The sequence below is a fragment of the Notolabrus celidotus genome, chromosome 13 (assembly GCF_009762535.1).
Source record: "Notolabrus celidotus isolate fNotCel1 chromosome 13, fNotCel1.pri, whole genome shotgun sequence".
Lineage (NCBI taxonomy): Eukaryota > Metazoa > Chordata > Actinopteri > Labriformes > Labridae > Notolabrus > Notolabrus celidotus.
Window position 1 is genome coordinate 17,798,244 of NC_048284.1, and position 21,750 is coordinate 17,819,993.

Below are 21,750 nucleotides of genomic sequence, written 5' to 3' on the forward strand. Positions count from 1 at the left end.
AAAAATACCACTGTGGAATTAAATACTGTGACTTAGAAAAAAAAAAAGAAACTTCATAGAGTCTGAGTGTGCCAACAGGACATTTGGACTTCTTTAATGTGTCATTTAATTATTATATAAGGTTAGGATTAATGTTTAGTTGACCATCTGTATGTTACCCATGCAGCAACCACATAAGATGACATCATCAAAAGTTGGTAGAGACAAATGAAACAGCCAAGAGAAAAGTGACTGATGTATCACTTATAGGTGTTTTTCCACCGCAGGAACTTTACCCCGGAAATAGGGACTTAACCCCTGAAATACGTGCGTTTCGACTGGAGGAACCAGGGTCTAAATTTAGTTCAGGGGTAGATAATCTCCCCCTTGAAAAGCCCCTGCTTAGGGGGTAGTACTTTCAAAGGTCCTGGGACTTTCGGTTGAACGGAACAGTGTTTGTGGAGTTTACACAGTTGCTGAAACACAGAGGGAGTTCCTGGGAATGCATACTAGTTTAGTTTTTTATTAAGATTTCAAAATATTATTTAATATAATTTTTTTTCTCCATACGTCACTGGCCTGATTTGCACAATCTACCCGGGACTTCAGCCCGCGGTTAAAACGCAGCCAACAATGGAGGCACAGGAACCTTTTAGTTCCGGGGAAAGTAGTTCTGGGGGCTAAAAGACTAAAAAACTCTTGGTCGAAATGCACCTTATGTCACTTCATGTCCACTGGATGTGTAAACAAGTCCACCAAAATCCTGTTAAAGGTGGTGATAGGTGGTTAAAGCTCTTATCTGCTGCCTCAGTGGTCAAAAAATTAGTTCATGTTAGCGTTATATGAAAGAAAGCACAAATTAAACTAAATATTGGAGGGGAATTGAAGGTGTTTCACCGTCTAGGGGAGAGACGGTAGTAGATGGATTAGTGGAATGTTGAATTTAAGAGATTTTCAAACTGGTTTTGTTAAAAAATGTTAATTTAAAGTTTAGTAAAAAGCTGAATTAACCATTTGTGAAAACAATCTACTACTTTTACATTGTAATTTACATGACAGTTTAATTATACGAAGGCATATTAGGGCCACTTTGAAAGAATTTTTTGGGGGGAATTATTACATTTTCGTGAAAAACTCGAATTTATAAAGTCACAAATCTGAGAAATCAAACTTGAAATTTTCAAGTTTTTAAAGTCATAAATGTTTCAGAAAAAACTCAATATATCTGAGATTATAAAGTTGTGGTTTTCTGAGCAAATATTTAAAAATGTGGAGTTTTTAAAGACGAAATCAGTGAGAAATCAAACTCAAGTTGCCTTTTGTCCATTCCACTGCATCATGGATCCACTTGACAGCCTCATCAAATTGTACTGCCTACTTGGACTCAGCAGTAAGGAGATACTACTAATTCTAGCCCAGAATCATCACATTATTATAAGCATCAGGACTTTGAAAAGACATTGCCATATATTGGGGCTGTTCAGAAGAAAGCAGCACACTGGATGGAGGTGTTTGTGTTTATCCAACAAGAATAAATTAGAATTAGTACATTTTTGAGAAAAAAATTTAAAAATTTGAGTTTTCTTTCTTGATTATTATTATTTTTTTCAATTTCTTTAAGTGGCCCTAATACGCCGTCGTACATAAACCAGTTTGTTGTTATTGATCTATTTGAATAAAGTAAAACACAATAACTCTTAAAGTATGGCAAATCCAAACTCCATCAGTGAATCCTGCCAGGGTTTGTTTACTCAGTGGTTTTATAGATCACTCAGTGCTGCTTTATTCAGGGTATTTCTTTGCCAACCCTGCCATGACTTCCCCATTAAGTCCATGTATTTTGGCAACTATAGTTTCCTTCAATGTTTTACTTCAGAGATTTAACTAGAAAGTCAAAGTCCAAAAGCACCAACAGTGGCGAGCAAAACTGAATACAGACTCAGATTAAGCACCAGTGATAACTCACGTTTCGTCCCATTCCTCAAAAATCAGTGAGCTCAGGAAGACTGAGGATGAGGCGGAATGACTGTTTTAACACAACCCTGTTTTAGGAATGAAAGCCCTCCATCTCCAGGTAGTCAAAACCAGCTTGTTTGAAGGGGTTCTGAGTTTTTGGGAGAAGGCTTTCCTGCAACAGATATGACAAAATGAAAGAAACAAAAAAATCAAAACTGAGCGGTGGGAAATGTTTAGCTCAGTTCCCTTTGCTTTCTTCATACACTCAGAAAAAAAGAGCATGAGGTTGATTTAGTATTGCTGGATGTGATGAGGTGGTCACCACATTTTGCACCATGTGGATGTAAGACAAAGATAAGCAGAGATGGTGTAAAACTCAAGGCGTGCTGGGACTTAGCTGTCCTTGTGTAACGTCTGATGAAGATGAAGATAGAGTTGTTTCTTTGTTAAGAGCTGCAGTTTCTTCCTCTTGAAGTCTGTGGGCTTCTTGTACCTAAAATTCAAAAATGTTATCGACGTGTAAAATCATAGAAAATATCTTGAACCAAAAAGGACATTTGAGTCGACTCACAGTTCAATTACAATGGGACCTGGTTTGATCTCGTCCATCTCCATGAAGGCGAAACACTTTGTGCTGGTGAACCTCTTTTTAGGTTTGTAGTGCTTGAATTCAAAGAAGATAGCTGCTCCTGGAGGAATGTATAACATGAAGAGAAGGGTTAAAACTATCAGTGGTACCATCTGTTTAAAGCTACGGTCTGTTTTCGATTTTAGAAAAACATTCTGCACACTGGCATGTCAAGATCCCGGCAGCTTTAAAGGATAAGATAGACCCTATTGTATATTTTCTTACCCTCAACAAATCCCACAAAAATGTGTTTGCCCATCTCTCACAACTTTTCAGCTTCCTTAGTTTGAGGCTTACTTCAGCCTCAAACCCTTTTGTTTTCCTCGACAGACAAATCTTTGAAAAACAGTCCCAGAAACATATCTTCTTATACTCCAAAGCTTGATCCGTAAGGCAACTGGAATGGTAGAATCTCACGGCCTTAGATCCTCAGGTGGGGCATTTTTGGTCGTTCCAAAGTCGAGGCTCAAATCCAAAGGGGATCGTGCTTTCTCCGTCAGAGCTTCTCGACTTTGGAACGACCATCCTGAGGAGATAATGCTCACAGAGTCAGTGACATCTTTTAAATCTCTTCTTAAAACCCATTTTTACAGACTTGCTTTTATGTGACTTTATCTTTCTAACCACTTTTACTCTTCCAGTCCAGTTGCCATATGGATCAAGCTTTGGATTACCATGACCTGGATGACTGAGAACCTTCACAGACATATAGCTTCGCATTTTGGGAAAGATACCCTCCAGTGGGTGCGAGAGCACGAAAAGACTGCCAAGAAATAAGCAGACCACAGGAACCACATTCAATTAAACCTGAGATGCAGACAGCAAAGGATCATCCCTAAGAATCTACCAGTCCAGTTGCCTTACAGATCAAGCTTTGGACTACCATGACCTGGATGACTGAGAACCTTCACAGACATATCTTCTTATATGTATGAAGTAGCACCCCTCCTAACTGATGTGCATTACATTTTGAACAATAGTATTTAACGAATAGTAGGAAGTGTAGGCATACAGAGGATATATATATATATATAAAGTAGATCTTTTAATCAGGACTTGGTTATGCCACAAAAACTTGCTGATATCCAGTTCTTTCATTATGTATATAGCTGGGTAATATAATAATAATCATAATAACTTTATCTATATAGTACCTGTAAACAAATGTTTACAAAGTGCTTTGACAAACAAAGCATGGTTCAAATAACATAGCAAAGAATTCGAACGACAAGGAGGAGGAACTTTAACGATGCAAAACAAAATGCAACGCAAGGGGTTAAAAGGAATACACGTCAATTAAACAGAATGAAGTGGTGGGACAGTAAACCAGTAAATTGTTTTTAAGAGGTTTTTCAAGGATTAATAAATAAATAAATAAAAATGGATATGTAAATAGAAGCATTCAAAGGACAATAAAAGAGGTTTTCAGAATAAGAGGATGACATCACATCGGGAAAATTAGAAAAAGTGTTCAGGATAAATTTGGAACATTGAAATAATAAATAAAAAACAACAACAACAACAGTAATAATAATAATAATATAAATAATAATAATAATAATAATAATAATAATAATAATACACTTTATTTATAGAGCACTTTTCTAAAAACTCAAAGACGCTGCACAAAGGATAAAACATATAAAACAACAGAATAATAAAAAACATGAATAAAATACATTTAAAAGCAATCACAGTTTAAAAGCAGTTTAAATAGGTGGGATTTTGTGAGTGATTTGAAGGTGGACTGGTTTGGGTATTTTTGAATGTTAAGTGGTAAGGCGTTCCAGAGGGTGGGGGTGGCGACAGAGAAAGCTCTGTCCCCCCAATTAAAACAATAAATAATCAAATACAATTTAAAACAATTAATTAGTTGGATAAAAATCAAAATTAATAATAAAATAGAAGTAAAAGCAGTTAGAAAGATAAAGTCACATAAAAGCTAGTCTGTAAAAATGGGTTTTAAGAAGAGATTTAAAAGATGTCACTGACTCTGCAAGCCTTATCTCCTCAGGGAGGTCGTTCCAAAGTCGAGGAGCTCTGACAGAGAAAGCACGATCCCCTTTGGATTTCAGCCCCGACTTTGGAATGACCAAAAATGCCCCACCTGAGGATCTAAGGCCGCGAGATGGCTCATAATTTATTAGCATTTCTGCAATGTATCCCGGGGCGAGACCAAGGCGAGCTTTAAGAGTGGTCAGTAAAATCTTAAAAATCTATTCTAAAACACACAGGAAGCCAGTGGAGCGAAACGAGGACAGGAGTGATGTGATGTCGTCTTTTCTCTGTAACCACGACTGTGGAATGGTGCAGAAAACTGTACCCATGGTGATGCAAAATTGTACCTGGTTGGTTTAGGTATAAAACACTGAGCTGATCATGTTTTGCAAACTGTGTTTCAGTATCAACAACCTTCAAACACTCCAGTTTTAAAAGGGAAACTAAAAAAAACTATCTCCATATCACATATTTTAATGGAAACAATGCCACTCCTGAATAAAGCCATCTTAGATATATCCACATGGAATATAATGTATACATGACCAGCATAAAAACTTATACCACTGTCATAGTCTGAAGAACAGAGGAATCTGTAAAACTTGTACTGTAAAAGCACACGCTGAGACAACAATATTATTGTGTTGCGGAGTCAACGTATAAGAAAAAAGGCTTAGTGGCAGTGGAGTTTCATTACAGTGCTTTTGCAGAATCCCAACATAAAAGGGTTACTGTTGATACATCTGCACTCTGAGAAAGAAGGACGCTATAGTAGGAAACTTAAACTTTCAGGTGTTACCTTTTGGTAATTTCTCCACATGTCTCTGAATCTCCACTTCCACAGAGAAGTGGATGTAGGTATCTTCCTTCCTGGACGCCACAGGGGTGTCCTGCACCGGGTTTAAATCTACTCCATTCACATCTACAGATGGTGACACAGACATTTCATTCATCTGTTCACACATCTGAAAACACATTATAGAGATGAGTACAATGACACTGGTCAGTTACCTTTGACACTGATGGTCATGTAAGGATCAATGCACTGCCCAGCATCCTTTAACCCAATCTTTTCTATCTTGAGTGTAAGTAGTGACATCCCAGGCTCTGAGGGTAGCCTTGGCAACAAAGTACCTGTAGAGGACAGAGGGTTTGACCGTTACCATATCAGTAGGTAGTGACATCATCTAGGAGCAAACATTCAGCAACAGCAGACAACATTTAACCCTCCTATTGTGTTGTGGGTCAAATAATTGACTCTTTTTAAAGTTCAAAAATCTAAAAAAAAATGTGAAAAGTATTTTTTCAGTATGAAACGTCTTTGCTTGGCTTATTAGGTGAAATCAACACATAAAATAAAAATGGTTCATTTCACATTTAAGGCAATATATGCCTTCCAAACCAGCTAAAAACAGCATCAAAATCTGGGCAGCATGTGACAGAAGAGGTGTCTCGTTTTAATTCATCAACATCACTTCATAAAAAAAAAGAAATTCAAATTCAAAATAAAATAAAACAAAATCTATGTCATGTAAAACTATCGTATTTTTATTTAGGTCTTTCCAATGTACATTAAAAAAAGTTTTAACATGAATTTTCATTAAAAAAGTGAGTTATCCTCATTGAACTATGATCTGTGAGGATTAAAGAACACTATTGCACCAAATCTTGATTTAAATGGTTAGTAATGGAGTTAATAATGAGATTAAAAAAAAAATAATTGGGATTCTTTTGGGTTCTTCTGACACTTTTGGATAATTAAATATGCCCCGGGTCAAATTGACCAAGGAACATTATTGCTGTTCCTGAGAAACGAACATAACAGGAGGGTTAAAGCAGCACTACAGGCTTGATAACCATTTGAATATTGAAAATAAGAATCAATGAAAATTTGAGAGTTAGGGTCCTACAGGACTCAAAGGTTAATTTCTCTCTTACTAGCAATCCATTCTGACAAAGGTGTTTTCATTAGTCTTTAAAGTATCAAAATGAACAGATTTTGTATCCATATATTCAAGCTGCATTCATTTCATACATTAAAGTTTGAATGTCAAACTTGTTAGCCAACTATTGCCTGTTTACTAAATAAGCTAACCTGTGTTGACATTAGCATTGATCTGTCCGTTTGATGAGTCAAGTCCAATGTACTCTCTGTTTTGGTCTCCACCAAATGATCTGGAGATAAATTTAGCTTCTAAATACTATATTTTGTCCACAGCTTGCTGAACAGGACCTTAATTTGGTAAAGAGAAAAAGAAGTTTCTGATTCTAAACTAAGCTCCCTTTTCTGTCAATTCAGCAACACACTTTTAATTTCACTGAAAGGCTGTGATAAAACCAAAATACATCTGTCATGAAGCAGAGAACACATTGAGATGCTGTTTGGATGATAAAGCCGTACCTTGCGAAGCTGCAAATGAAGCAGGCAGTGTACGCGAGGAAGCCATGCACGGCACCGACAGAGAGAACGAAAATGACACACAGTCAAACGAATCTCCAAAACAACAGACAAGAGTGACAACAGGAGACAACAGATCAAACAGCCCTAAACATTGATTTTGGGTGCGTTAGATTTTAACTGTGAACATTACCAGGGGCTCGCGGGGGGAAGGCTTCTGTAGAACCTGCTCCTGCTGCAGCATCCTCCTCCTCCTCCAGCTCCAGGTTCTCCTCTTCACCTGGAGCGAGGATTTTCCTGACAGAGAGGGAGCGGTACTTTGATCACTTCTTGTGCAGAGCAGAAATGTGCCTCCCTTTTCAGCTACTTTTACTTGGGTTAACAATGTTGTGTACCCAGGTTTGTGTAGCTATGTGTTCTTCACTGCTTTACTTTACTGTGTTGTACTTGGTTGCATTTGTATCTACGACAAATTCCACATTAGTCAGCTAGTACGAGAACTAGACTTCAAAAGTGTAACACAGGATGCTTTAAGAAGAACATTTACCTTAAGGGCACTGGCTGGACATCATAAGGGAATTCTTTGTTGTAGGTCAGAATATTCTGAATTACTGGTGACAAAAACAGACAGGTTTAAATTACAATATCGGGTCATGACAACAGGACTACACTCCACTCTCAGTAATTACACCTACTGGTTTCCAGTTTCTTCAGTTCTTCTAGCTTGAACTCCTCGGTTGACTGTGTGCACTACAGAAAGTTGGAAACATGATATATTTAATATTTTACATATTTATAAAGTGAATTTATGGTGACACTTGATCTCATGCTGAGTGCATTAGATTATGGCAGAAAGAGTTTGTGTTCCACAGAGTATTTTGAGAGTTATTATGGTGTATTTCAGACTAAAGGTGTTCTGTTTACAGCAAAATAATGATAAGGACTTCAACAGAGGTAGAGGGTTTACTTTTCTTTCATCAGAATAGAATACTAGACTGTGTTAAGAAAACTGCTAATAAGCAAAAAATTTAAAAAAATAAAAAAAAAGAAATGTACAGAAAATCTTGAAAGAAGAATAAATGTACAAGATATATTTTAAAAAAGTAGAAATGTACAAGAAATCTATTAAAAAAAGAAATGTTCAAAAAAATCTTTTAAAAAGAAAAAGAAGAAATGTACAAAAAATCTTTTAAAAAAGGGAGGACTTTTTTTTCCAAAAGAGTGAAAATTGAATGTTTTTAAATAATGAATAGTACTGAGAAAAATAAATTCAAGTTAAGGGGCACTTAGAGAAACTGTTACAAAATACAAAGCATTTCAGATACACTTTTTAACCATTATGACAGATTAATGCAGCTGATAAAGGCTTATCACCTTTGCACTTAAATCAGAAGAGAACATGTTTTCAAGTATCTGATGTATTAATATTAAGGTGGTAGGTCAAACATTTCTGTCTGCAGATGTTTCGGATTCATGATGTCAGTACTTCAAATTTGACCCTTGTTTGAAAAGTGCCTCCTTACTGTTTCAATTTAACCTTCAAACTTCACAGTCAAAATCAATGCAAGCTTTATATACCATACATGGGCATTAATACAGTATATAACCACTGATGTATTTGATTGATGCTTTAAGTAAATAAAATAATACATCTATTATTTATTTAAAAAAAAAAAAAAATCTACCCTAAAATCAGACTTGGCAGAATATACAATTCCATAAAAGCACTAGACCAACCTCCCAACCCCAACCCCTTTTTTATTTTTACTTTATTTAATTTGTATTATGTATTTATTTTATTTATTTTTTGTTTGTTTTGTTCTTGTTTATTTGGGTTAATTTATTGTTATGTCATTTTTCATTTAATGTATGTAACAATAAGGAAAAAAATTTAATGTACTTGAAAGTACGATGATCTGGAAAGTTGAAATTGTTTTACATGCAATAAAGTAATAATAAAAAAATATCTATTTATGGTCATTTGTTCTGCCGTGTTCTCATTCATTTCTGTCAAATTACACTGAGATTAATAAAAAACTGAGACCTTTTTATTGTGTATATATTGGCTATTTGCTACAACCCTATATATTGAATGTTTGTGAATTCATGTCATGCAGATTTGAAAATAATGACACAAACCTGTAGACTGGCACTCCTCAACTCCAGGCATGTTGCAATCTTTACTAACGTTTTCTATGAAAAAAGAAAGGAGAAAAAAAACACTTGTTGGTTAATAATGCAGAACATGGAACTATTAAGTCCAGAGGTTAAACAGAGATGTAATGATTACCTTCTGCTCCTCTGTGAAGTCTGATGAATTTGGTGACTGGACCTCTTTTTGAAGCTGCCTCGCCAGACTTCACAACAACAACAAAAACAACAACGACACAAGTGCGTTACAGCTCTGCAGTAAAACTTGTAATACATGGGGGGCTTAACAAATGCGCCCCCTTGTGGATAAAAAAATAGTTTCCATGTATACATTTTGCATTATAACTGCAATTAAAAAACATCATTAGTAGACATAGCAGATGAGATTTTTTAAAAATGGTGAAGTCTCTGTTTTTTTGTGAGAGCAAGAAACATTCCTCACTGCACAGACGAAAACCCACCCATAACAATGAGAGGGTGTGGCTGGCTATTTCTCAATACTCCCAGGAATATTGGCCCATTTCTGCACTGCATGACACATAATGAAACAAACTGCGCGTATTTCCGGCTGATTTCCACTGATACATTAAAATGACTCTCCCTGAACTCAGGGTGTCTGTGGACGAAGGCGAGATGCAACATGCACACACACAGCAGCGACTGTGCTCCCTCTCTGCAACCACTGCCACATCACGTCATGGATGGGTAGGGTTTGTTTACTGCTGTGGGAGCTGACTGACAGTTCAGGAGGCTAGAACTTCTCATGAAAACCCTCGTGCAGCCTCTGAATGCTTCAGGCGCCCTGCAGACTTTCACTAGAGATGGGTTAAAAATGAAAGGAATAAAAACACGCCGCGCGCTATTCTCAGGATAAAGCAGCTGTGTGGAGACAGAGAGAGAGGCAGCAGCAGGGTACACATGTTGAACGCAACTTACATTTGGTACTCATCTATAGCCTCCACTAATTGTCCCCACGAGTCAAAGTCCGTGCCTTTCCTAAAACTGGCGTGCCATTTCTGAATAGTCTTGTTGACATCAGACATGTTGGCAGGGCGGGTGCACGCGGTGCTTTCAGGGCAGCATAGCCGAGAAGGAGATTCATCCACGGGGCTTCAGCAGCGTCGTCAACCCGGTTTTCTGCTGTCCAGAGAGCCTCTCACATACACCAGTGACACCCCGACCAAGCCCTTTCTGCCTGCTCACCATGAATATCGCATCCGCATCACAGAGGAAGTCCCGCCTGGAGCTCGGGGGTGCGTGCGATTTGAGGTGCGGAGTCGCACGACTGAGCGGCGACCGGATGTCTTTTTGAAGTACTCAAGTGGTGAAATAAGCCTTTAAGCACATAATATGTTGAAATTATCTGTTTATACAATAAGAAATATTAATGAGAAATGTTTTCTTTTTGTTTTCCTATATTTTATTTATTGTATGCTATATTGCTGTACAATGTTATATGTTGTATCTCTTCTCTTCGTCCTATATACAGGGGCTATCCAGAACTTTTTGACCGGGGTGGCCCAACTGAGGTTCTCACATAAGCAGGGGTGGCCACTGCATTTACAAATAAATAACATTTACCCTTTCTGTCTTCACAACCTACTTTCATGAACGTATTAAACAGTTGTTATATTAAGATAAGATAAGATAAGATAAGATAGTCCTTTACTCGTCCCACAACGGGGAAATTCAAGTGTCACAGTAACAGAGTAGACAGTGCAAAATAAATAAAACAAGAGCCTATAAAGTAACAATTATTAAAAAGTTCAAATTAAAGAGGTAAAAATAAGCATATCTTACAACATATATATATATATATATATATATATATATATATATATATTATTGGTTATAGAGTCTGACCACTGCAGGAAGAAAAGACCTGCGGTGTCTCACAGAGAGATACCGCAGGTCTTTTCTTCCTGCAGTGGTGAAGTCTGTCACTGAACAAGCTAGTTAGTGTTGTTATGGTCTCCTGGAGGGGGTGTGACGTGTTGTCCATCAGAGAAGATAGCTTTGCTATTATCCTCCTGTCAGCCACCACCTCCACAGGGTCCAGTGGGCAGCCCAGGACAGAGCTGGCCTTCTTCACCAGTCTGTTCAGCTTCTTCCTGTCAGCAGCAGAGATGCTACTTCCCCAGCAGACTACTCTAAAGAAGATGGCTGATGCCACCACAGAGTCAAAGAAGGACTTCAGAAGAGCCCCCTCCACACCAAAAGACCTGAGTCTCCTGAGCAGAAAGAGTCTGCTTTGTCCCTTCTTGTACAGCACATTTGAGTTGTCTAACCAGTCCATTCCATTTGACTTAAGAAAAAAAACAGCTTACCCCCCTCTAAAACAAGATTGCACATCTCAAGGGGTTTATCCCAATAAATACATTTCTTCATGTAAGGACTTACAAAAGATGTTTTTTCAAAGTAACATTTGAGGGCACCAATAAAGAAATCTACTGTCAGCCTTGAACTCATACCAAATTAAAGGGGCAAGGGTGTTGTCAGAGGGACACATTCAACCCTGACAAAAGAGACTGAGAAGGGCGAGGACCGGCTGAGAACAAACTAGCAAAACATCAGTGCATCCCTATATACTATATATACATCGGTGCGATACCAAAGCTTTTTTCATTGTATAATATTATGTTGGTGGGGAGGGGGGGCCACAGGGGGGTCCAGGTTCAGTTTTACAGGGGCACTGGCCCCTGTTGGCCCCTCCCCAGAACTGCCACTGCACGCCCCTGCATATCAGGTACTGCAATCTTGTCTTACAGCATATATCATTCATATAAATACTTTAAATATACAATTATGTTTATTTTCAGTAATTCTAAGTAAATATGTATTGGTGTTCTCACTGTATATATTTTTTATTCTTGCGTCCGGTGTCGCTTTTATTTTGAAAACCACCCTTGTATTTCCGGTTTGGCCCTGGCTGTCACTCTCCACCTTCACTCTCTGTTTGTAGCAGCCTCGCAGGCTGTGGATGGAGCAGTAAGACACACAGAGATGTGTTTCTGGTTGTGTTAGCCTCTACGAGAATGAGCTAAAATGGAAACCGTGACGATAGATGCTCCTGCAGCTGAGGAGGATGAATGTTCAGACTCAGACGTGTTCTGTTTGATGAGAGTCGGGAGACACGCAGACTGGCTTCGTCTGTTCGAAAACACTGAGGTGCAGTTTGCTAATGCTAACCAACTAGCTAAGTTTCTCATTAAAGCCCTGAACTTTACAGAGTTCGAGATGAAGTCAGATTGTTCACATAGTTGCACCGTACGACTGTAGACTTGATCTTTATATCCTAAACATGGTGTTATCTGTTAGTATTCATGTCCACAGTTGCTTTGGAGCTAACCGTGTGTTTGTCGTGTTTATTTTTGACTCCTCAGATCACCATAGGACGTGGCGTGGATGTTACCTACCAACTGGTGTCTCCTAGCTGTCCTCTAATGATCTCCAGGCTACACTGTACCTTCAGACAGAGGGATGATGGACAGTGGACGGTGACAGACAAGAAGGTGACCAGCTTTGTCATGGTCAAAATGATGAATATCACTTTAAAGTCTAATGATGTCTGTTTTGATTATTTTCTGCATTAACATGCATAAACACTGAAACACTCATCCACACCTTCATCACCTCAAGATTCAACTGTTGCAATAACATCCTCTAAACCAGGGGTTCCCAAACTTTTCAGCCCACAATCCCCAAAATATAGGTGTCAAAAACTCGCGACCCCCATTGTCCCTCAAAGTGATTAAATGTGGCTTCATTCAGCTGGTCTGCAGAAAATTAGCCTACCTACAGTCGTATGAAAAAGTTTGGGCACCCCTCTGAGGCTGCATAATAATTTACTCTGTCTTCACAGAAAATGATCAAAGTGGCATGTCATTCATTTTCTAATAAAAGCTAAGTACTGGGGTGTTTTCCAGACAAAAACTTTAAGTTTAGCAATACTAAATTGTATGAAATTAAATCAGATGTCACGGGCTGTCCATGCTCGGAAACCATTAAGCCTAACTAAACTGGAGATGTTTTGTAACAAAGAATTGTCCAAAATAACTTCAACCAGAATCCAGACACTCATTACAGGCCATAGGAAGCATCTAGTGGCTGTTATTTTTGCAAAAGGAGGCTCTACTAAATATTGATGTGATTTTTCTTGCTTGCTTTGATGCATATTGCACATTTACCGTTATCCAAAAAACATAATTTCACCACTGAAATATTATTGTGTCCATCAGTTATTTGATAGATCAAAATGAAGTTGCTGATAAAAACACCCAATGATTTATAAATGAAAATAATGGAAATTGTCAGGGGTGCCCAAACTTTTTCATACAACTGTATATGAGCATGTGTCTGTGTTTCCTGTGCCTTTATGAATGAACCTACTGCTACTGATGCTTTTGATAATTAACTGTTCACTAACCCTAAACTTAGGAGTCATCTGGCAAAAATAAGGGCCGAAAACTCATTACATTTTCTATTTTCAAGGTTTTATTTCAAATTTAGCTACTATTTGTGTCAATCTTTTTTTACTATAATGGGTAAAATGCACTATTTTTAGATAACTTTTGTCATTCAACTTGCATTTATTTCAGTATTTCTTTGTTCACCAAGAGTTAAAAATTATATATAAGTAATACAAAACCAACAAAGAGAAAAAAAACTTCATAACATTTTTTTTTTATAATAATAAAGAAATAATAATAATTAACAGTACAAACAAAAATGAATATAAACATAAGAAAACAAGGCAAATAAACAAAAATATATAATAATAATAATTATACATATTTTTAGATCACTTTCAAAAATCATTCTGAAAGACATCTCACGACCCCCCATTTGTGTCTCGCGACTCCCCAGGGGTTCCCGACCCACAGTTTGGGGACCCCTGCTCTACGGTATACCCAACACCCTCCCCAACAAATTACAATACATACAAAACTCAGCTGCACGCCTCCTCACCCATACCCGCTCCAGAGACCACATCACCCCAGTCCTCCAGAACCTCCATTGGCTTCCCATCGCCTCCAGAATACAGATCCCCCTCATCACCTACAAGGTCCTCCATAACCTAGCTCCCTCCTACCTCATCGACCTTCTGCAACCATACAATCCCACCCGCAACCTACGAACCACCAATGCCAACCTCCTCACCCCTCTCACCAAACCCATGCACCAAACCTGGGGGGACAGGGCCTTTTCTGTCGCTGCCCCCACCCTCTGGAACTCTCTCCCCCAACACCTCAGACTCTCTCCCTCACTCACCAAATTCATATCCAGGCTCAAAACCCACCTATGTAGAAAGGCTTTCAACCTATAATTGATTGATTTCTTTGTTTGTTTTTGTTTGTTTCTGTTTTTGTTTTTTTTTGCTTATCTATTGTATATATATATATTTTTTGTCAAGTGTCTAAGAGAAACTTTTAAAGCGCTTTTATAAATAAAATGTATTATTATTATTATTATTATTATTATTATTATTATTGTTATTATTATTATTAATCTCTATCAAACTGTATCTTGATCATCTTGATTATTGTATTCCACAGCACCTGAAAAAGACTGTTGCTTTTTTCCCCCAGAGTCTGAACGGTGTGTGGGTGAATGGAAACCGCATCCCTACAGAAGAAACCCACCAGCTGAGGCTGGGAGACTCCATACAACTTGGTGTTCCTGTAATTGGAAACAAAGTGGAGTTTGACTACATCCTGGTCCAGCGGCCCCTCAAAGACATTAGACTCTACCTGGCAAAGGGACAAAGAGAGGGTGTTAGAGCAGCTCACGTTCCCAAGAAGTCCAAAAGGAAGCTGACAGGGGAGGAAGTTGAGCCATCTACCTCAAAGCCTAAGTTGTACCGGTGCTCATCTTCAGACAAGTCCTTTGCCAAGCCTTGTCCTCTGTCGTCAGTGAAGCCTCAGCAGAGGCTCAGTCACACGCAGCCAGCAGAAACAGGAACCAGCAGACAAGTTCAGGAAGTAGACAGGTCCTTAGATGGCTCCAGCTCCACCTGTGACCAGGACAACCTACAAATGTAAGCCCCAGTTTGTGCCTTTCATTTAACTTTTGTACATGGACACTTGTTGCAGGTTTAATGTTTTTTCAGATCCCCTACAGACTTTTCTGTCCACCCAGATTAAAGATTCAAAGTATCATTGGCTTCAATTAACAAGTATTTACATTTTGAGTCATGTGTGTATTGCTTCTTTTAGACTTGAGGAAGATAAGGATCCAAAAAGATCCTGCAGCCTTGTTCTGCTGTTATCAGCTAATTGAGCTATAGGTTATTTTCCAAAAGTTTATAGTTTGTTATCAAATCCTAGATGAAAACAGAATATAATGTATCTGTATTGCACTCCATAAGAAATGTCCATATAAAGTAAATTGAAAAAATACTGGAAACTATCAAATATAATGATTGTTTTCATTTCTCTCTTTCTGCAGGTACAGCCAGAACATCCTGATGCTGAGGGAGCAGGTGGACGACACAGAGAGGCAGGTCGCCTCTCTGGGTGGGGAGCCTCAGCAGACTGACCCGCTCCGAGAGGAGCAGGTGAAGGGGCTGCAGGGTCAGCTGGAGACGCTCCGAGCCAAGATGCACCGAATGGAGACTCTAGAGAAGTCCTTCAGTGAGACTAGGAGACAACTAGAGGTAAGGGAGGAATCAGGATTTAGAGGAATGAGTCCGAGTTCTTAATAATAAAAGAAGGCAGCTGTTCAACCAAACTATTAACTGACTGTGTGCAACCTTTTGGATTTGCAGAAAACACATTTAGTTTCTTAACATTAGATTCTGAATGACATCTTACGTGCATCTACTGTAAAATCTTCAAAAGTGCAAACATGAAAGTGCAAACAGGTGAACACACAGACCATCTGCTCTAAACCAAATCAATTATTACAGCCCTTGAAAATCAATACTCAAGTTGGACTTGAATCTGAGGGATGGTCACAAATACCACAACACTGTTTGTTCTTATAACCATGTGTAACATACGTTGTCTGTTCTGTTTGTGGCGTGAGCCTGCAGATTTATCATATTGAAGCTTTGCTCAATAAAAGTGATTTCCACCCTACCTGCACTTTGTGCTCTTAGAACGCCTCCGGTACTTTTACACACATGTTTTGGGAATGCCCTCCGGTGGCCAGTTTTTGGGGGATGGTTGCCTCCAATCTATCTAAGATGTTTGATATCAAGTTACAGCTTTCACCTGCTACACTTGTTTTAAATGATCTCGCTAATACAGGCTTAAACATTAATAAAAAAAAGGTGACGCTAGCTGGTCTCACATCAGCAAAAAAGCTAATTGCAATGCGCTTGAAACCCCCACATGTGCTTTCCTTTCGAGTATGGTTTCTAACATACTTAGATATTGTGTACCTTGAACTCTCAACAGTCAGAGTTCATGGGGCGAAATAAGCAAATATAGAGACTTGGCACAGATGTCTACGAAACTCAAATCCCTTCTACATTGATTATGTTGATATATGGTGGCCTGGAATGGGGATGGGGGGTGGGATGAGGTTTGGGGCTTAATTTTCTTATTACTGTCATTTATTAATATTGTTTTATTATATTGACAATGGTTTGTTTTTGCTCTTCTCCCCTTATTTGTTTGAGGTTAACTTATTGCACAAGCATGATGTTTCAGCTTGCGCTGATCAATATATTGTTTGCATACAAACATAAATAAAATATAAATTTGATCACACAAAAAACAGTTTAACACATTTGAAGTACTCATTATGATGGTTCATTTTCTTTATGTTTCCAGGCACAGAAAACACAGCAACAAGAGGAGCTCATGAAAAAGCAGTTGGCAGAGGCATTACAAGAGGTGTGTAGAATAAACCTACAGCTTTATTTACTCTTCTGCAACTAGACAAAGAATTCTTTGACAAATATGAAGAAACCTGTTCAAATTTAGTGTTTTGGAGTGCACTTCTTGTGCTTGAAATTAACTCAACATTGTATTTGTCACACTGTTTTCAACATCCTCAGCAAAAGAAGGTAATAGATGAACTTTCCCATTCTCGGCAAGGCTTTGAGGAAATTCTTTTGGCCAAAAACAAAGAACTGGAAGTGACAAAGGTAAAAAACTACATTTCTACATTGAAGTTTCTTGTATCTTAGCATAGCATGAGAAAAGGTTTTCTCATTTGTGATTTAATTTGCAGGAGGAAAAAGAAAAGGCAAGGGCCCAGAAGGAGGAAGTTGTTACACAAGTGACTGAGGTTCTGGAGAATGAGCTTCAGTGTATCATCTGCTCTGAGCTCTTCATCGAGGTAGGGGTATGAGTCAGCCTCATACGTGCAGTCACTTAAAGAGAACCATGCAGCTGTCTGAAACCTGTGTTTTCTCTTTGAGGTGCTGCACGTAGACACCAAACAAGAACTCTTACTGCAATGAGTCTAACGTTTTTTTAATCGTATCTAACTTTGCAGGCAGTCATCCTGAACTGCGCACACAGTTTCTGCTGCTTCTGCATCAAGCAGTGGCGCAAAAAGAAAGACGAGTGTCCAATCTGCAGACAGGCCATCCAGTCCCAGACCCGCTGTCTGGCCCTGGACAACTGCATCGACAGCATGGTGGAAAACCTGAGCCTGGACATGAAGAACAGACGGCAGACCCTCGTCTCTGAGAGGAAAGGTGAGAGGTGCGTCATCGACAGTGTCATCAGAATCCTTAAGCTGAAAAGGTCATTTTTTTTACTTCTTTTTTTAAAATTATTTTTGAAAGCTTCATGACGGACGTGTGAAAAAAAGGCAGAAAACAGGAACATGTAAAAGAAACGTGAGAAAACAGGAGCATATGTGAAGATCAGTAATGTAGTATTTTTTTTATTGGTGGTTTGTTGTGTATTTTGAGACACAGATCATGTGGCGGTAATTCATACTTGCAGGAGTTTTAGAGTTGCCTCATGTTCCCTGGAGTTTCCCTACTTTACATACTGCATTCAAACTACAGTATGTGACAGCGATGCAGCTTATTCAGCCAGGTCACACTCGGCCGCAAGATCTCACATGGATGACCCGGACAGCATTTATATCCGTCTGACAGCAGCATACTTACCAGCAATGATGTGCAATGCTACATTCATCAGATGAAATGACTGGGAATCAATGACACTTGAAGCTTGGAGAGCTTGACCCTTAGCTGCTCTGATGCAGCTGCTCAGAGGCATTCAGGCGGGAGAAAGAAACATGTCTTCAAAATGTGTTAAAAGAGTCGTCACACTCACTGCTTCAGCATTTCTGTGATTAATAGATGAACAGGTTGTTAGTGGGAAGCAGTACACATTTCAAACACTAGGTGGCAGCACAGTGAAGCTGAATCCGTGTCTCTCCCCTCTCTGTTGTGTGATATTTTACAAATGCTGAAAAGTTGATTTACAGTTAAGCCCGAAATTATTCATACCCCTGGCAAATTTTGACTTAAAGTTACTTTCATTCAACCAGCAAGGTTTTTCTTGATTGGAAATGAGCTTTTAATGAACACAACAGGTGAAAACCAGCAGCTCTCTGCAGTTGGTTTGTGGACTCCTAAGACAAAGGAGCTCATAATTTTGGACATGCCACTTTTTGTTCAAATGTGAATAAAAGCTGAGAAATATTTATTTCCACAATAATTCCTCTTGTACATCGTTTTATAACCTTCTGGGAGACGCCTGTGTCATTTCCAATCAAGAAAAAATTGACTGGTTGTATAAAAGTAACTTTAAGTCAAAATTTGGCATGGGGTATGAATAATTTGGGCTTAACTGTAAGTGCAAAAATTTAGAATGATGCATCAAAAACAAGATTTTCTATGATGACTTGGTATAACAGTGATTAAATTGTGCTTGCAAAATTGATGCGCTGCATGTTGAAGAATACAGGATATTAACTGTTGTTATTACACAACTGTAGTAAGTTCTGGCAGATTAGAGCCCTGACAGAGCAAGCATGACACCGACTCAGAACCGAGGGGTCATTTCTCACCCTGAAGGGGTGCCAATCTGCACAAAGCATTAAATAGCTTTGGACAAAAGCGTCTGATAAATGAAAAAAAAAATGAAATTGTAAATACAATCCAAAAAATAAGCACAAGATTAAGAAAATATAATAAACAAACAAGCCAGATGCAGGTCTCTACAGGTCCATGCAGGGGCCTGTATGGGGCAGAACAGTCAATACCCCAAATCTCTAGCTGCATCCCTGAGTCCATGATACTACATTTTGAAAATGTGTCACTAACATGAGTTATTTTCTCTGCACTTTTTGAGCTGAAGAACTAAAAACGTGACCCTCTTCCTGATTTTTGATTGCAGAACTTGATTCTCAGATGTGTGAGGTTCAGACACTTCTGGAGAAAATGTTTCGAGTTCAATCAATCAATCAAGCTTTATTTATGTAGCACCTTCCATACAAATCAAATGCAACCAAAAGTGCTTTACAGCGATTGAAAAACAAGAAAGGAGCAGAAATAAAATAATGGCAAGACATACTAGGGGAAGATAATAATAATAATAATCATAATCATAATACAAATTAAAATAAAATAGAGAATAATGCACACCAACAATAAAATATGTGTTATTAAAATAAAGCATCAAAATTAAGAATACAAATGGTTAAAATAAATAGATTTAAAAAGGGTAAGGATAAGAGTTGAAAATAAAACTGAGTAGATAAATAAAATAAATAAATGAATGAAAACATAAACAAAAAATAGAATAAGATAACAGTTAAAATTAATAAAATAATAAAGCAACATTTAAATCAATATTACAGTAAAAGGTAAGTAATAAAATTGTTAAACCCTACATAAAAGCCAGACTGAATAAATATGTTTTTAATTTATGCTTAAAAGTCTTAATATCTCTGTCAGCTCCTCTCAGATAAAATGTTGTCAATGTTTCAAGATGATTTTTAATCAGAAGTGGAAAGCATTGTGTAGTTTTTCATGGTGTGTGTGTAGGCCCTTGGCTCTGGCTCTGTGTTGATTTGACTCTTAAAGGAAGGCAGGAAATTGGATGGGGTTTTTTTTAATGGTGCAAAATTGACAAAGCTGTGTGGGTTAGTGTGTAAAATCATGAAAGATGCCCGCTTTACTTTAGGGGGTCAGTCTGTAGATTTTTCTGTATCTGTAACAAAAAGATGCACAGCAGAGCAAGAATAACAAAGCTTAACCAAGTCAAGTGAAATCAGTTTTATTGACATAAATCCCTTTATTACAAATCAAAAATGTGCCTTAAGGGCTTCACTGTCTGAACAGAAAAGAACATCCTCTCTCCTTAATGAGATTAAACTCCTTTATTTGCCAAATGGAAGAAGCTTGCAAAGGATAAATCTAGTAGGGATCCCTCTTTCTCCAATCATGTTTTTATTTTTTACTTTTTAGAAAACATCTTTTTTTCTGCTGCTCTTTTAAATGTGTGTAAAGAAGCGCCCTTCAACCATTTTTTCTCGTGTTTCCAGCAGCTGCCTCGGCTCAGGTGATCGAGGTGATCCATGACGACGACAGCAGCAGCAGCAGCAGTAGCAGTGACAGCGAGAGCAGCATGGTGTCCATAGATAGCAGCCTCAGCTCGGTGGTATCCGTGGACAGCTTCCCTTTGGACTCCAGTTCGGCCTACAGCGACTACTCGGATGACAGCGTGGACATGTATGAGGATTAGCTCTTTTGGGCCTTCGGGCGGTAATGTGAATCAGACTTTCAGGAGTAGTTGTTTGCATTTCCCTTAGTTATCCGTGGGACTTTTAAGGAGGTACGCAAAGTTTGGACTCATCAGGAGTCTAGTGGCTAGATTCAACTGAGGTTTGTCTTTTTTCTTTTGTACAAATATAAGTTGTCTACATGTCATTATTTTCAATGAAGGGAATAAAGTTTCTTCCTATGCACACTCGATGGCATTAACGCCTGTTAATAACACCCTTTTCTAGATCATGAACGATACCTTGAGTGTTCATTTTAACAATTAAAGCTAGGGTTGGTAGTCACAGAAAACTAGCATGAGTTTGAATCGGTTTGAATGTAGCATTTCCTCAGGACTCCGTCTAACCCCTCCCCTTGGAGCTCCTCCAAAACGATGCCCCCGCGACCGTATGATCGTGACTGATTCAAAACCGGTCCTCACCAAAACATTATCCTAGTGAAAGTTAAAAACACAAACAAACATGGCTGCTGTTAGTACTCACAACTGTCATGCTAGCATTATCCAGTTGTACTGGTGACACTATATCAGAGAAAAGTTATAATACATATAAAACTGTAACAGCTCTACTGTGTTAAATGTGTTCAGTGTAGATGTTCATAATTCCTACAGTGTTTACAGTTAGTGAAGGCATCAGGAGAGGTGTAGAGTGTGCGAGCGGGAGAGAGGAGAGACAAGAGGAGAAGTTTATCATTCATTGAAACATTGATTGTTGCTTTGTTGGTTGGCGTGATCACGGCCAACAGTGACCGGTTAATAAAGCTCAACGTGTTCACGAATTGGCCCTACAGCGTCCGGACGGACGCTACAATACATATATATTTTCCGTAGGACTTACTAAATGTCATTAATTCTTTTGCTTGTCAGAGCCCCCGTGGTGAGAGCTTTTTAGACTCTGATCCAGACTACAGTCCTGAGTAAAGCACCTGATCGGGTCAGAG

General features: G+C 38.4%; 2 protein-coding genes across 6 annotated transcripts; one reads left to right on the plus strand and one right to left on the minus strand.

Moving 5' to 3' along the window:
* Window positions 1-600: 600 nt before the first annotated feature.
* On the minus strand, window positions 601-10,355 carry aida (axin interactor, dorsalization associated). 2 transcript variants are annotated; one of them, XM_034700189.1, is made up of 11 exons: window positions 10,314-10,355; window positions 9,250-9,316; window positions 9,099-9,152; window positions 7,655-7,709; window positions 7,507-7,570; window positions 7,153-7,256; window positions 6,963-6,971; window positions 5,573-5,695; window positions 5,361-5,483; window positions 2,507-2,624; window positions 601-2,428 (listed from the first exon to the last, which is right to left on the minus strand). In XM_034700189.1, the coding sequence occupies exons 1-11, from the start codon at window positions 10,331-10,333 to the stop codon at window positions 2,329-2,331; spliced, it is 837 nt and encodes a 278-aa protein (XP_034556080.1). In that variant the 5' UTR covers window positions 10,334-10,355; the 3' UTR covers window positions 601-2,328. The 2 variants fall into 2 exon arrangements, with proteins under 2 accessions (XP_034556080.1, XP_034556079.1); XM_034700188.1 differs by having other exon boundaries at window positions 10,047-10,344.
* Window positions 10,356-12,021: 1,666 nt separating this feature from the next.
* Window positions 12,022-21,001, plus strand: rnf8 (ring finger protein 8, E3 ubiquitin protein ligase). Of its 4 annotated transcripts, none has more exons than XM_034699291.1 (9): window positions 12,022-12,278; window positions 12,494-12,622; window positions 14,699-15,147; window positions 15,558-15,765; window positions 16,889-16,951; window positions 17,116-17,205; window positions 17,292-17,399; window positions 17,559-17,770; window positions 20,574-21,001. In XM_034699291.1, the coding sequence occupies exons 1-9, from the start codon at window positions 12,156-12,158 to the stop codon at window positions 20,608-20,610; spliced, it is 1,419 nt and encodes a 472-aa protein (XP_034555182.1). In that variant the 5' UTR covers window positions 12,022-12,155; the 3' UTR covers window positions 20,611-21,001. The 4 variants fall into 4 exon arrangements, with proteins under 4 accessions (XP_034555182.1, XP_034555181.1, XP_034555183.1 ...); XM_034699290.1 differs by having other exon boundaries at window positions 17,559-17,763; window positions 20,577-21,001; XM_034699292.1 differs by having other exon boundaries at window positions 20,577-20,733.
* Window positions 21,002-21,750: the final 749 nt, after the last annotated feature.

Coding starts and splice junctions, on each gene's coding strand:
- aida (XM_034700188.1), bottom strand. CDS start 10,153: ATGTCTGATGTCAACAAGACTATTCAGAAATGGCACGCCAGTTTTAGG. Junction 9,317..10,046: donor GCTATAGATGAGTACCAAAT/GTAAGTTGCGTT, acceptor GTTGTTGTGAAG/TCTGGCGAGGCAGCTTCAAA. Junction 5,484..5,572: donor CATGACCATCAGTGTCAAAG/GTAACTGACCAG, acceptor CACCATCTGTAG/ATGTGAATGGAGTAGATTTA.
- rnf8 (XM_034699289.1), top strand. CDS start 12,156: ATGGAAACCGTGACGATAGATGCTCCTGCAGCTGAGGAGGATGAATGT. Junction 15,766..16,888: donor AGACTAGGAGACAACTAGAG/GTAAGGGAGGAA, acceptor TTATGTTTCCAG/GCACAGAAAACACAGCAACA. Junction 17,400..17,558: donor GCTCTGAGCTCTTCATCGAG/GTAGGGGTATGA, acceptor CTAACTTTGCAG/GCAGTCATCCTGAACTGCGC.